The sequence below is a fragment of the Carassius carassius genome, chromosome 1 (genome assembly GCF_963082965.1).
Source record: "Carassius carassius chromosome 1, fCarCar2.1, whole genome shotgun sequence".
NCBI classification, from domain to species: domain Eukaryota; kingdom Metazoa; phylum Chordata; class Actinopteri; order Cypriniformes; family Cyprinidae; genus Carassius; species Carassius carassius.
In genome coordinates this window covers 1,384,290-1,400,839 of record NC_081755.1, presented here as the reverse complement: position 1 = coordinate 1,400,839, position 16,550 = coordinate 1,384,290, and the positions used below count along the sequence as shown (strand labels likewise).

The window sequence follows — 16,550 nt, the reverse complement described above, 5'->3', positions numbered from 1 at the left end:
GTTGTGACTTCCGGTGGTAAACAGAAACGCATAGCCGCAATAACCGTTTGGTCGGAGATTATTCCCCAATTTAAATATAATTAAGCTTTATTTTTTCATTCAAACAATGATGGCAGAGGAAAAATACAAGAAAGGCAAGGGAAAGCAGCCCGGGAAAGTGGAGAAGAATGATAAAATAACGACTGCGGTTGTCATGGCCAAAAAAACAAGGAGAGAGTAATGGCGCGCTGGACAGAATGCGAAATTAACAGCAATGGATATGGAAGATAACATTACCACTATCCGCACAGATATAAAGACGATGGCCGTGGAGATGAAGTCCGAACTGAGTAACTTTTGAGACAGAATCAGGGATGACTTGAAAATGGAGCTAGCGGATTTCCGAGAGGTAGTACATATAATGGGTTCGTGAAAAAAAACCCATATAAATACATTGCCATTGGTCGCATAATGGTACGAAGGGATTATCAATTTGGATCCACTTTCTCCTTTAGAAAACAGGCCAACGGGACTGTTCAACTTACCCCCCTTTTCCGTAGGGAATCCACGAATCCAATTCAACCACGATATCGCTAAAAATTATCTGTCCACGGAACCACTAGGAAGGGCGTGCTGAATACATGGCAACTGGGAGGTTCTTAAAAAAAAAAAAAGTCCATTTACAACTTAATCGGGGACCTCCGTAGTGCTCCCGTGGACAAATTTTTATGCATATTCTACAGTATTATGAGATAAAACTTACATAAAGGGACTCTGCTGAGCGTGCTGAGTACAGTAGAGGTGTTTTCATTAACAATAAGAGAATTGCTATTTAATAAACAGCAAGTGGACACATATCCCACTTGCCACATATTCATATTGGATTGCTATTTAATAAACTGCAAGTGGACACATATTCCGTCAAATAAATTGCTGGTGGACATGCACCACATGTGGGGAAATTAACCAAATTCCAACTTTATGCATATTCTCCAGTATTAGAATAGCGGTTTCGTGGACATGACTGGCAAGGGCCCACCAAACTGAGTTTTGGGTCCCTGGGACTTTTCTAAAAAAGTCCCACCTGCCATTTACTTGAATGGGTTCGGCCTAGTGGGTTCGTGGACACGGCTCACAAGGATCCCATCTGGCAGAATTTTGGATATGTGTCTCGGGGGGGATCCCCTCGACCGGGCATAGAAGTCTGGTGGCCCTACGATCTTCTTTAGGGGTCAAAAGGTCACAGAAGGGAGCTCACGTCCACCAAACCGGTACGCGTTTTGATTGAAGGTGGGACATCCACTGTTTGGAGACGGTAGGTTGTAGGGGCCCCCAGATTTGAGAGTCTGGCATCTCAGGGGCCCCGAAGTACGTAGCCGTAGGACCCAAGGAAAAAAAGTCCATCACACTAGAGCCCCGCGCTTTTGACTGCACGCTCTAGGGGCACTCAGAAGCCACCGTTCCAAATTTCGGGCCCCTGGAAGGTTTCTAAAAAAAATCCCACATTCAATTTTCTTGAATGTTTTCGGACTAGCGGTTTGGTAGACACGGCTCGCCGGGGTCCGATCGGGCCGAATTTGGTATGTTTGCCCCATGGGGACTTTCCTTGATCGGGCAGAAAAGTTTGGTGGCCCTACGACCTTCTTTAGGGGTTAAAGGGGTCACAGAAGGGAGCACACGTCCACCAAACTGGTACGCATTTTGATTGGAGGAGGGACGTCCACCGTTCGGAGACGATAGGTCGTAGGGCCCCCAGATTCGAGATTCTGGCATCTGAGGGGCCCCTCACCCAAGGCCCCGAAGCACATAGCCGTCGGACCTAGGGAAAAAAAGTGCATCACACTAGGGCCCCACGCTTCTGGAGGTAATTTTGTAGACTGATTGGGGCCTCTGCAAGTCTGTCTTCTGGTTTTCATCCCCAGACCAATGGGCAGTGTGAGTGGGCCAACCAGGATCTAGGAAGAATGCTCCGCTGTCTAGCATCCAAAAATCTGAGTTCCTGATGCCAGAAGCTCTCTTGGGCAGAATACGGTCATAACACCCTTCCTGTGGCCGCGTCAGGTATGTCTCCTTTTGAGTGTGCTGTTGGTTATAACCCACCTCTGTTCCCATCACAGGAACCCGACGCAGCGGTTCCGTCCACCCTGGCTTTCGTCCAGCACTGCCGTCGCACCTGGGAGAAAGGATTTTGGTCCAAACCTCTGGCCGAACCAAGACTGCAGCCGATCCTCTCCTCCTGCCTATGAGTGTGGTCAGCGGGTTTGGCTTTCTACCAAGGATCTGCCTCTCCGGGCACCTTCTCTTAAGCTGGCACCCAGATTCATTGGGCCATTCCGCATCACCGAGGTGGTTAGTCCGGTGGCGATCAGGCTCAAGCTTCCTCCTACTGTTGGTCGGGTTCACCCGGTGTTTCATGTTTCCAGGGTCAAGCCGGTGTTCTCTTCCGCCCTTAATCCTGCTTGTAGTTGCCCCCCCCCCACCCCCTCGTCTTGTGGATGGATCTCCTACCTATACGGCTAAGAGATTACTCGATGAGCGGCGCTGCGGCAGGGGGTTTCAGTATCTTGTGGACTGGGAGGGTTATGGTCCAGAGGTGCTGGGTGCCGTGGCCAGCCCAATCCCCGGACCTTAATCCAATCGAGAACTTGTGGGGTGATATCAAAAATGCTGTTTCTGAAGCAAAACCAAGAAATGTAAATAAATGGTGGAATGTTGTTAAAGAATCATGGAGTGGAATAACAGCTAAAAGGTGCCACAAGTTGGTTGACTCCATGCCACACAGATGTGAAGCAGTTTTAAAAAACTGTGGTCATACAACTAAATATAAGTTAAGTGATTCACAGGATTGCTAAATCCTAGAAACAAAAACGTTTGTACAAAATAGTTTTGAGTTTGTACATTCAACGGCACACACTGCTATTTTTTTGAATACACCCCTTTCAACTAATTGCCCAATTGCACAGCCTTAAGAGTGTGCATATCATGAATACTGGGTCCTGTTTGTTTTCTGAGAATCTACTGCACCTACTGTTAACTTCTTTGCCAAGTAGCAATAAAAAATATACTAAAAACCTGGATTATTCTGGATAGTCACATTGTACTGCTATTATTTTGAACAATACTGTATATAATTGATGTTGTTTGCCAGAGTCGGCCGGTGGTATAGACACTCGAAAATGCTCCTCCAAATTTAAAGAACAAAAACAAAAAGGGTTTTGATTCCAGAAGAAAAACTGCATACACATATTTTGTATAATGTTAGGAAGGCCTTGATAGGTGACCCAAATTAAGACTAAATGGTGTAGGCAGAAATACATTGCATGTAAGGGGCTGTGTTCATTGAAGACTGGGCCTGAGAAGGACAGCAATAAACGAGAAACAATGCGGGAAAAAGTCCTTTGGAAACCGCTCTGTAGAAGTTGTAAGGGAGATCCAGAGGGCTATACGGGAAGGCAAAAATTCCTGCAAAGTACTGCTTTTTTTACTGTATGGAGGAACTGCATCAGTGAAGGAGCCAGTAGAACTGACGGGTCACTCTGGAGGAGTGTACAGTAGTCTGTTTTAATGTATGTTTTAATGTAAGTCTCTGTGTGACTGGCTGTGGTTGTATGAGAAAATAAACTCTATCTCTTGTGGAGCAAGAGGTGCTCTCCCCTCTCCTGGACCATCACTTGAATGTGATTAGGTTGCGGAGACGGGCGTGGCTGGTGTTACACTGGAAAAGAAGGGATGAGTGCATGAGCCCTAAAAACAATAAAGTGAATTGTATGAATGATGTTTTAGAGAAAAAATAAATAAAAATGTTCCAAGAAATGGACTGTGCAGAATATAGAAATAATAATAGATTAATTAAGATAAGATATGCATTTATTATTTAATAAATTGTCTCAATAGATTAATTTAAAACATTGCATGTGCTTAAAACTTTATATCTTATATGTGAAGACATCTAAAATGTGTATCTTGTTATCCCTGGGACACAGTATGAAAGTTAATCCATTAGAGAGTTTCAGAGATTTGGGCTTGATTTTACTAAAAGATAACTTGTGTAGTGCACTGTTGAATGAGAGCAAGATTGGGTGACCAAGTTAATAGGAATTTTGATTCAAAAGCCATATTCATTTTACAATAGGAATGGAACTAGTTGCTTAAATATTTAAATGAAATTATTATATTTAAAATAATAGGAATTATTTTATTTTTAGCGAGTGACTTCTTACTCTGTTCGTCTAACACTGCACACATTTCCTTTCCTTCCTCTCTTTTTCCAGCAGGATACACTATCACTGGACTGATTTTGGAGCAGGAATGTTGACCATCTGATTTGCCGCATATCTCTGTGCATTTGGATGTCACTGGTGTCAAAGCATTTCCACTCACCTCCCTGCCATCATCTTTGTCGGCTTCTTGGCTCCCTGTCGTAGTGGGAGGAGGACCAGGATGTAGCCCTGAGACGTTTATCTCACTGTTACACTCCAGACATTTAAGTGTCACTCTGCAGTCTTTTGCCATATGCTGTACTGACCCACAACATCTGAAACAAATACGGTTCTCCTTCAGGAATGATTTTCTTTTGTCAATATGCCTAGCTATGAAGCTCCTGTTTTTTTTAGCAGGTGGGGCTTTTTATGAATGGGACATAGCTTATCAAGACTTTCCATAATCTTCTCATCAGAGCTACACTGGATAGTCATAGAATCTTGTGGAACATCTGTTTTGTGTACAGTCACAGAAGCTCTGTTGCCACTTCTTGTGTATTTCTCAATTTTCAAGCATTGGGTGCTGGAGGATGTAAAGGCAAAACTGGGATCGTTTTTCACTCGTGCCGGTTGTCTTACAAAGCTGGAGAAGTAATGAAAAGGTGGAAATGCGACTCCATTGTCATCCTTATATTTGGATCCTGTGGCTACCCATTTCTCTTGCAAGCTGTAAGGTAATTTCTCCACCATGGGATTTACTCCACGAGCTGTGTCCAAATATGACAAGCCAGGTTAATATCCTCCCTCTTTTGCGCACTCCATCTCCTGAAGAATGTCCCCTAACTCCCCGACATTATCTTTGTTGGTTAGTTTAGGGAAATCTTTTCAGCAGAGCATGTTCTACTGCTTCTGATGACCCATAACATTCTTCTAGTCTTTGCCAGACTAAGTTGAGTGCTGCTGTTGGGTTGAACACATGCACAGAGCGAATCCTCTTTGCTTGCTCTGCAGACTCCTCACCAAGCCATTTTGTTATCAAATCCAGTTCTTCCCTCGATGAAAGGTTTAGATCTTGGACGGCACTTTGGAATAATGCCTTCCATGCCCAGTAATTCTCAGGGTGATCGTCAAATTTCAGGAGACCTGCACTCAACATTTCCCTGAATAAGGTATTTTGTTACATCTTGCACACCTTAAGTCTCGGATAAAGGCTTTCTTTGAGGATGAAATTACTCTCTTGCAGGTTCCGGGCAGTAAAGTTTGTCAACTTCATCTTTTTTTTTGTGGTTGTTTGACATGAGCTCTTCTGCTTTCAACATCTCTGTTTTTCTCATAATGATGAATGTCTGCGTCCTTCATGGTTATTTCACACTGCGCACGCACCACCTTGTGGCAGGCTAGTGGATCAACCTGCAATGCAAATTGTGCTTCTGAGTGTTGCCTGACATATTCAGAGGTGCGTTTGAGCTGAACTGATGTAACTCTAATAACTCTGGACTAAGTTCACTCTTGATAGACTTATCTTCTTCATTTGCAGCTGCTTCTGCTGTTGCAGCAGCAACAGCCTTCTGACTTTTTAATATATGGAGACTCGCTTCAAGGTCAGCTTTTCTTTATAATTCTGGCTTCTTCTTCTGCAAAGAGAAGTTTAGCACAGCAACCTAGTTGTGGAAGCTCCACTTGACTGTCTTGAAGCATGTGACTGTACTGACTTTGCACATGCTTCAGCACTTTGAGTAGCTTCTTGCTGTTTTTGCACACTCCTATTCTGTGAAGATGGCTAGTACTGTTTGCCTTACCGCAGACTCATTGTTGCTGCACATAACCTTGTTCAGTTGTACCGGCCGTGCGCTTGTCCTTTTACTATACTGTCCTTGCAATGAGTTGCTTCTTCAAAGCTCGACAATTAGCTAACAGTGTAAAGTTCTTCCGGAAAAAAAACAAGGCATAACTTTACTGGAGTTCCACAAAGAAACTTTACTTTTCTTATTGTACTGTAAAACTGTAACAAAGAGCAAAAGACAAACAGAAATGAGCTCAAACCAATACAGATACCTAAAGTACACACCTTACAGCAACAGAAATGCTGAGTCAAAACTAATAGCCATGCTAACCATCAGTTTAGTCATATGACATGAGAATACTCCAATAAACCAAAGATATGCCAAGTACAATTACTTAAAAAAAAAAAATTAATAATATGTACAGGACTTACGGACAAATAGTATCCAAGGCAACTGTCAAGTCTCTTGTTCAAGTTCCAAAGGACACATGGACGACTCAAATTTCCAGCTCAATCAATTTATTTTTATTTTGGCTTTGTCAGTTGATTGGTCGGTTCGATAAATTAGGTTGTAAACCTTTAAAACAGAGAATAAATGTTACCATTTCAATTAAACATTTATAATGAATTTTAATTGTTTACATGTTTAAACATTTTATGTATTCTATGATGAATTAGTCATTTCAGCCTTTACATTGAATAAAGAACCCATTCAACAAGTCAATGCTGCAATGTGTTACTTAACCAATCTACAATCTACACAGCAATTAAACATAGCTTCAACATATTATACAGCATTCCAAACACCATGAAAGTAAATAAACATTTCACTGACCATTGGCGTCTTTGGACTGAACCTACAATTGAACTTGGAGTGTCTTCTCAGTGAAGTTTGTTTGTCTGAATGACTGAGGAACTCAGGTTTTTAACAGGTGTTCCAAATCAGTGAAAATGACAACAGGTGACAAGCAGCCAGATTGCTGGTGCATTCTGGGAAATGTAGTTCTTGGACTCATTCCTGAGATTCAGCTCAACAGCAACAGTGTAGAAGAAAAAAATTGCAGCAGGAGAAAACACCACTAGCACTCTGCTCTGCTGCACACTCTATTGACTGTTGATGGAAATTTACTACCGAAAGTGAAACTTAAACTAAAGCTACTGCTGCTGGTTAGCCAAAAGGGGGCACTGTTGCACACACAATTATGTTAAAAAAACAAACTCTTAATTTACTTCAGAGAGGTCAGAACAACGTTTGTGAATATTTTGAATAAAACCGGTATAACTAAATAAAAGCGATCCATGTGCATACAGATGTATTGTAGCTGCGTTGTGTTTCATGACAAGCATGACGCGTCACCATGGAAACAAAGGCGGTAAACTCTAAAATAACGGTCGTCTAAAAAAACTCACGCCGGGGGCTCAGCTAGAATATTTTAAACTCATGTGCGAAAGGGTATATGTGTGTAGAGAGATATTGTTTGCTCTCTTTGAAGTTTTATTGTTTTAATGCATGGTTTTCTGTTTTCTGTTTTGTGCGGGTTCCTGAGTATTTGCTGGCAAATCAGGAGTGAAGTGTCCAAATGAGGAGGGTCTGGCTGCAGACATGCTCTTAAAATGATTTATTGATTCATTAATTTAAAGACTGCAAGGGACGTCACTTGTGGAAGTGCAGGTGTCTGAGAATTCAGGTGCATGTCTGGAGCCAGACCCTTCTCATTTTGGACCCTTAGCTCCTGAAATGCCATTGACTTATTTCTCAATTTGATAACATGACATGCTGAACAACATTAAACATTAAAAATGAATATAAGACGTACATAAATACTATATATACTCCTAAACCAGGTCTTTGTTTACAATGATGTTTTTGATATAATATTTTTTCAAATAGTAGGAGTGCTATTGAAGTACTACTTTCCAAAGATATTTTCCAAGACGAGGACATAAGGACTGCAGTTAACTGCAACTCGAGAAATTTGTCAAGATGAAGGAAACAACATTCGAAGCTGCCATCTCATACCAGTCCAGTTTTGGGGTGGTTAAAAAAATGAAAGTATCTCCTTAATGTGGACCAATCACCGTCACGGGTTACTCTATAAAGAATTTTGTATTTGTATTGCTTCTGATTATATAAGCTTTGTAATTTCATGAAATAGACATTTTGACAAAAAACATCTTTCTTTGGCACACTCCTCTTTGAATTATTTTACAGTTTGTTTTATAACAACTCGATGAGCAAATGTTTCTATTTATTTCCTATAATAACACAATGGCATGACAAAAGCAAAGCACCTCTGATGCTGAATTTTATTTACGCAGATCCAAAGTTTACCGAAAATCTTCAGGAATTTCATTCAGAAAATGCACATCTGATATGTGGAATGAGACAAAAACCCACAGAAACAATTCAATGCAACTGCTTGATATTTATTGAGTTCTACTTGCACACTAGTAAAGAAATTAGGGAGAATTAGTTAAAGGAGCAATTGACCAAAAAATGAAAAATTGGTGTTTATTTCTTCACACACACATAAGGCTTTTTAATGTGACAGGGGTTGTCATTCCAGTTACTCGAGGCTATAGCAGGAAGGAAAAAAATCTATTATTGTTACAGTATAAGTATTCTGATAAAATGTAATGCTTGTTAAGGTAATACAGCCAATTCTATTCCTTTACCATTTCATAAACATTAGGTGAAGTTAAAATACAGTTCTACAATCGGCTGGTTATTGGAATTGAGGCTACTAAGGATTTCCAAGATAAAACAAAGATATAAATAGTGATGATATTTCATAAACATTTAAAACACTCACGTTGATAGTTCATCATAAGACAGTGCTCGTTTCTATTGCTATTGTCAGGTTGTGAAGGAGCCCATATCTCTTGGTCCAGTTTTGATCCATCACTCCAGAGCCATGTTCCCTCCTGTGAACAGAACACCATAAAGGACACTCCGTTTCCATCACACACCTACATGGCATTATTTGATATTCGTAAATATAAAAAAACATGTTCACACCAACCATTTGGATCACAAGTTCATGATGTTAACGCATTAAAAACATGTTTGTGTTTCTCTATAGAAACCAGTAGACCTACCATGCCAAACATATCAGCTGTATCCTAATCTTACTTTTTATTCTATGACATAACTCAAAAACAACTACAATATACAAAAGAAAAAGAAAAAGAATGGCTATTGACAAGTACGCTAAACAAATGTAAAACAAACATACTGAAACAGCGTCATAGCCTCCTATCCAGGACTCAGTTGTCTCTTGAGTTTGATATTTAATCATGATCTGTACGAAGATGTACTCCTCATAACTGTGTACAGAGGCCAGGTTCCCATCGTAGCCCAAACACTGTTTCTAAAGAGAGTAGGACATAAAAACTATTGTTAACTAACTGAAAATTTCAAGACTTAGAAATGAAGGAATCCCTATGATAAGATGGCATCTCATACCTCTGCATCAATCCAGGAACGCGGAAAGTTAAAAAAGCGGAAGCATCTACCTTTATATGCAGACCATCCACTTTCACAGGTTTCTGTAAGAAAGATAGGTGAGTATTATTGCTGCCTTAAACCTTTAGTATTTTCATTAAACTGAGATCAGATTGATATTGTATGTATACGCACTTTGTCTGACCAGGGTACAGGTCCCCGTTTAAAATGTGTAAATAGCACAAAGAAATAAACAGAACAAAGATACAAATTAAACAATGTTTAAGTTTGTAATTGTCCAGTTACAGAGACCATATAATCAAATGTAAAATAGCATTGCGTAGTCTTCACTGTATAAATGAAAAAGAGTTTAGTTCTTGTTAAAATGACAAAGTAATTTAGTGAAGCGCAGTGAGAGATTTTCTCTCATTAGATTTCTTGGATTAAAATAAGGACATCGGCAGCAGCTGCTAAATTAGGTGCAGTCACTTTAAGAGACAATCCATCTGATTTCTTTCTCAACTGTTTACATTCACTTAAGAGGTAACCGACCGCTAAGACAGGTACAACATAATATTTTATGCATTTGTCCGTTCAAGAGCAAGAAGAAGCAAAACTCAATTTGGTGTTGAAGGGCTGAGACGTGGCTCTCTGTGTGCACAGAACACAGCGCACTGATGCTGAATTAAGCTTTTCATCTCTTTTTGTGTTTGTATGTTTATGTTTTTGTTCACTCAGGTGCAGATGGAGAACTCAGTTCAGTGTTTGAGCTCTGTCCACAGCCGTGGGTCCCTATAATTATCACCACCTTTCACCAGTGACGACCCTGCTTTTGTCACTACAACTAGACAGAACAAATGTAACACACTAAAATATCTCACCATCGCTTCTGCAATTAAGAGGTGCTGCCTCTGAAATAATAAAAGAAAAAGAATACATATATATATATATATATATATATATATATATATATATATATATATATATATTAAAAATTTTAATAATCAGATTACAATTTTATGTCTAAATCCAAACTAACACTCTGTGGGATTTGAGGTAAACTGCATAAATTAAAAACTGGGCCACATACACTTCACAACAATTACCTGAAGCATCCAGAGCAAAGAGCAGAAAGAAAGACAGACAAAGAGGCCAGACTGCCATTGTTCCTGAAATCAACCAGTACTACTGCACACCTGACAAAACATGAAGACAGAACAGTTTTTATTCATTATTAACCTGTTCTCAATGTCCACATTCCAATATTGCCAGCTGTACAAGAGCCCTGTGCGTCACTATGGAAAGGATATATATATAAGCATTTCAAATGATCCACTGACTCAAGCCACACTTTTATGAAACAGTAAAGTGTAAAGTTTTGAACGGCTGAAAAACCTCACCCTCTATGAAGTTAGTCACGTCCAAGTACTCTGTAGCTCTCTGCAGAACAACAAATGCTTGACTCTTCAAAACCAGATCATGACTCCCCTATTTTTATTTGGTTCATACACAGAGGAGACTGTTGTCTGATTGGTTCCTGTCTCCAAAACCCACAACAAATCCTTATCTTAAACCTAATCCCACACAGGAAAACCAGGAGAGTTATGATAAGAAATGAGATTTCAACACCACACATTACATAACCTAAAATCAATACAAACATTACTTGACTTGGTTATTTTATAACATTGTGTTAATAATGACTCTCTAGTGTTGTGGATGTTGTCAAATTTGACATTTCATTTGGTCACTGTCACTATGTTTATAGGCATTATTCACAGCTATAGCAAGAATGGAAAGGGGTTTTGTCTGTAATTCTACATTGAGATCAGAAGAGAGATGAAGAACATACATCACGTGGGGAGTACATATTCACGTTGTGCTGTGGGGCTCCTTGAGCTCATCAAAACTATTCATTAGTTCCTCAAATGTTCATTTCCGTTACCTAATAGATTGGTGAGTTTTATTCTGTCGAAGGAAAATAACTGAAATTCAGGATTCTATTTATATTCTATATCTTGGAATTTTCTTATGCCTCTGTAATAACTGGACAACATACATACATACTGATAGAAAATAGTGATTGAGAAAAACATTTTCACTTTGCTGTCCACAATGAATGCCAAGACAGTGCAAAACTATATACACACATACATATAGAATAATTGACAGAGAGCCGTTGAATTATTATAAAAATAATTATATATGAAAAAATATAAATTTAGACTATGTGTATCTAAATACGTGAGTATAGAGTAGGAATATAGAATGTGAAAAATAGATAACACACACCTGGTGACAAATTCGACACACCTGTCACATACTCACACACACAGCTGTTCCCCTTTGTCACGGACAATATATTCTCCACTCTCACACCACTCTGTCTGGCTGGATTAATGTTAATTGTGATTTGTAAGTGTTCATGTATACTGGTGTCTGCATTTTGGCTGCGTCTGCTCTTGTCCCTGTGATTTGTTTCTGTTTTGTTTTTGGCCTTGTTGGCCTTTTTTGTTCTCATTAAAATATAATTTCCCTGCATTTGCACCCAGACCCTGTTTCCTTCACGGCACCGTCTCTACCGCGCCGTGACCATATCCTCCTCATACTTAATCATTAGTAATACCTAAAATCAGAGGAAATTATAGGTGACTGACCCTGATGTAGAACCTAACACTGATTGTGAGCCTAAACTTTACAAAAGCTATAAACTGTTTCTTCATATCTGATTGGTTAATCACAGTGTGGTTCCAGGGTCAACAAAGTTCTGCCGGAAGCTTCAGCATAGGCAACTGCTTCAAACTTTCAGACAGGTTTTTTTTATATCAATGTTCAAGGTTCATTTGCAAACTTGACTCATCTAGTTAGTTTTAACAATGCATCATGCTCAAACATGAGCAATGTTGAATCACTGTCTACATGACCCAGTTTATCACGCTTATATTGAAATCCTCCTACTTTTTTCTTTGAAAAATTCGGTTACACTTTATTTTACGGTTATATCTATTAGTTGCTAATTAGCATGTATATTACTAGAATATTAGCCATGTATTAGTGCTAATTAAGCACATATTAATGCCTAATTCTACATCCCCTAATCCTACCCTAATCCTACTAATTATCAGAAAATTAAGAGTTTATTGAGAGAAAAGCCATAGCTATTAGTAATAAGCAACTAATAGATGTAACCGTAAAACAAAGTCTTAACAAAAATGTATATGATTGTTTTATGCAGTTTATGTAGTTATTGATTTATTTATACTACATTTCTCAAGGCACACTGCTCCCCGGGTACCACAGGAAAAATGTTAAAAATAGTTAAAATGGAGTTAAATTCAACAAGAAATAGATGAATATAAAGTAGATTTAAGACGGATTAATTTCTTTATTTTATGTGCAAAATTCACAGTTTATCCACAAGCAAAACTGGCTTAAATCTCCTTTGTATTCCTATTTTTCTTGCTGAATTTAACTCTCATCCCTGAGGCTTATGAATAACAACAACAAATGCAGTTGTTTGATACATTATTATTACATGAATATCATGATTAATCAAATATATTTGAGCCTTTTTCCTAAGTATATAATCTCATACTATGATGTAACTCCCAACCCTACCTAGTACAGTTCTCTTACGAGAGTTCTCTCGTACTGTGTCTTAGCTAAGACGCTACAGGAAAAATCTCTTTTCACGAAACACTGAAGCAAAAAATTATCCTTAATTTTGAATTATTGTAAAGCGCATTTGCAGCAGCACACAGCCATAGGCGAGACGGCTCGCTCGCTCATTGGCTGCTCTGCGGCAACTGCACAAGCCTATCGAGCGCAGGCTGATGCAACATCAGACCAATGAGGGCGCTCGCGCCCTCCATGCCACTTCCCGCCGAAACGGGTGTGGCCTAGCCCTATAAAGGGAGCTCGAAAAGGCTGACTCACCTGATTTTTCATCTCTTCAGCCAAGCTCACGCATCGCTGGATCATGAGAGGAAGCAAGCGCCGTCCATAGCATCTCAGCGGGACGAGCCATTCCTGAAGCCGCTGGCCTACGCCGCCTTCCACTGCCGTTCCTGCTGCGCGTTCCGGCGCCTATATCCTTTTTTGTATCCTCGTGTGTGTTCGCCCTGCGACACACACTTGTAAAAGAGCTGCGTCTTTTTAAAGATGCCCTCGTGCGGCTTGTGCAGAGCCCCGCTCAGCTGAGGAGACCGTCACGTCATCTGCGTCTCCTGCCTGGGTGAGGATCATGCAGCGCTCGCGCTCGCTGACGGCGGCTGCCCTCACTGCGAGCTACTGCCGATGGTGACTCTGAGGACTCGCCTGGCATTCTTCTCCGAGCCTGCATTCCCCGCTGCGACACAGCGCCGTAAAAAGCGCCACTCCCAGCGAATTACGGAATCGTCTCCAGCTCTTCCGAGCTCGCCGGTTCTCCCTGCTTCACCGGCCTCCCCTGCATCGCTTCCCGATGGTCAGCGCCCGCTGTCTGCTGCCGCGTCATCCGAGGAAGTAGAACTCAGGGCCGCGTCGGGGGAAGAGGACACGTGCTCTCTGCTAGCTTCGGGCAGTGAGAGTTGGGCGAGCTCCGGGGATCTTGCGCCTTCTGCTCAGAAGCCCAGCAGACGGGCTGATATCGAGAAGGAGCTGATGCGAGTGCTCACGCTGGCCGCGGCGAGCCTTGGCCTCGAGTGGTCTGCACCAGTGCCCCCTCTCTCGTTCCCAGCTGGATGGTAGCTTTCTTCCAGATGAGCGTACTTCTCCTAGCTCAAAGCCCGCCCCGTTTCTTCCTGAGCTTCATGAAGAAGTGGCGAAAGCTTGGAATGCTCCATACTCGCCAGCATTTTCCACACTGGATGATGCTAAAAACAGAGGCTACCAGTCACTTCCGCCGGTGGAACAGGCTATAGCGACGCACCTTTGCCCGCCCTCTGCTGGACGGCGGACGAAAGCGGCGTTGCCATCGAAAGCCTGCTGCATGACGTCATCTCTGCTCGCGCGGATCTTTTCTGCTGCTGGGCAGTCTGCGTTACACACCATGGCCATGCTGCAGATTTTCCAGGGTGATCTCCTCTGGTGACCTGAAGCTATCTGTCTCGCGGATTTGAGGAGTGCTTCTGATCTCTCTCTCCGCGCTACTAAGTCCGCTGCACAGGCCATGGGACGGGTTATGGCTTCCGCTACTGTGGCTGAGAGACATCTATGGCTGACGCTATCAGACATGGCAGAGTCTGAGCGCGCTGCGTTCCTCGACGCCCCGCTGACTCCCGCTGGCATCTTCGGATCGTCTGTCAACCAGTTTGTTGAGAGATTTGTCGAGGATCAGAAAGCGTCGCAAGCTTTCAAGCACTTCTTGCCGAAGCTCTCCGGTTCTGCAGCGAGTCATGCTAGACCGGCCCCGCAAAGCTCTCAGCCACGCCCCCCGCCTCCTGCTGCTTCATCGCTACAGCGTAAGCAACATAGCTCGAGACCCCGTTCTCGCTCTACCAGCCGTCGCCCCGCGCCGTGGGAAGCACGGCAGAGGATTACGGTGAGGCCGGAAGCCCCGAAGTCATCCTAGCACTTCTAGGAAAGCGCCGGTGTACGAGTTTCGCTGTGGCCGAGCTCTCACCCAAGCGCTCTGCTGTTTCAGTTCCAGGAATTGTGACTATCTCAGCGTTTTCTGCAACGCGCAAGCCTGCACAGTTGCCCGCTTGCCTGCACACAAAAGCCGTTATCATGGCTACCCAGATATTTCCCGAAAAGAGTGTAATTTCTGGTGTCCCGGCCACGGCCGATGGTGCTATAAATGTAGTGACGATGCCCACTGCTCAGTGCCCATCTCCGCATATAAGCACAGCCCTTCACACAGGGCTTGTGCCCATAAAATCGACTCAGATCGATCGCGCGCACTACACAGTAAACGTGCCCACTCCTACGTGCCCACAAACACTATGTCACACACGGCGTGTGGTTTCTGTAAAAACGAAACCCGTGCACGTGCGCTCTGCCCAGGCAGACAGCGAGTCGAAAGCAGTAAATGTGCACGCTTACAGCCCACAGTTACTCACAGACAGTACGAGTCCCACAGGACCCGCTCAGCCCTCCTTCACTCGGTTAGGCACCGTGGCGGAGTCGAGGAAGAGCGATCTGCCCGCTGTGATCAGTGCGCTCTCAGCCTCAAACGTCACAGGCATAACGCCCATGTTACAGCACACCGAAGCGCCGCCGTTGCCCAGCCAACAGAGCGCGCTTCGCATCCAACCCTTAGCCATTCATGCAGATGCATGGTCAGCGCTTCCAGGGGTTTCGGATTGGGTGCTAGACATTATAAAGTGAGGCTACTCGCTACAGTTTTTTCGACGCCCTCCGCGCTGTTTAGCGCGCGTCGAAACTTCGGTCAAAACATAAGTAGCACACCTACTTCGGGCCGAAATATCAAAACTGTTGAGCAAAGGGGCTGTGGAGCCTGTATCTCAAGCTCAAAGCGAAGGGGGGCTGTACAGCAGATACTTCTGGCTCAATCACGATCAGAGCTCGTGGAACACGGGGCCATTTTACTCGATCACCTCGAGAAACTCTGTCTCAGTGTCAACTGGACGAAGAGTTCGCTGAACCCCAGTCAGACGATACTGTTTTTGGGTATAGCTCTGGACTCACGCTCCATGATGGCGCGGCTGTCGCCACAGCGCGCATTTGGCATTCAGCGCGCAGCGAGCTCTCTCCGCTGCGGCGCGACCTTCTCGCTCAGAGAATTTCAGAAGATGCTAGGTCTCATGGCCTCAGCATCTCCAGTTCTTCAGTTGGGCCTGCTCCGCATGCGCCCCTTGCAGTTCTGGCCGAAAGCGCGGGTACCGTGCGAAGCGTGGATATCCGGTCAGTTGCGTCTCAAGGTCAATCAGAGCTGTGTTACAGCCCTGAAACCCTGGACAGCAAACGACTGGTACCAATCAGGTGTAAGCCTGGGGACTTCCTTGAAAGTGAAAATGGTGTCAACAGACGCCTCCACTCCCCGAATCAAGGGCCGCCACGTCTTAGTCCGTTCGGACAACATGTCTGTGGTGTCCTATATAAATTGCCAGGGCGGTCTCAGGTCCCGAAACCTGTACAGGTTGGCAGAACGCCTCCTGGTTTGGGCTCAGCGCAACTTGTGCTCGCTGAGAGCAGTTCATGT

General features: G+C 42.9%; 1 protein-coding gene across 2 annotated transcripts in view; it reads right to left on the bottom strand.

Moving 5' to 3' along the window:
- The window catches only part of LOC132139496 (galactose-specific lectin nattectin-like), a 137,796-nt gene that overhangs the window by 33,790 nt on the left and 87,456 nt on the right, over positions 1-16,550 (bottom strand). The window contains exons 1-3 of one of the 2 annotated variants that reach the window (XM_059547914.1): positions 10,807-10,891; positions 10,513-10,602; positions 10,288-10,317 (exon numbers count right to left, since the gene is read on the bottom strand). The exons of the other annotated variant lie outside the window; for it this stretch is intronic. Coding sequence (XP_059403897.1) covers positions 10,288-10,317; positions 10,513-10,570 — 88 coding nt within the window. The 5' untranslated portion in view covers positions 10,571-10,602; positions 10,807-10,891. Of the gene's footprint in view, positions 1-10,287; positions 10,318-10,512; positions 10,603-10,806; positions 10,892-16,550 lie in introns of those variants that run through there. 2 annotated transcript variants of the gene reach the window in all.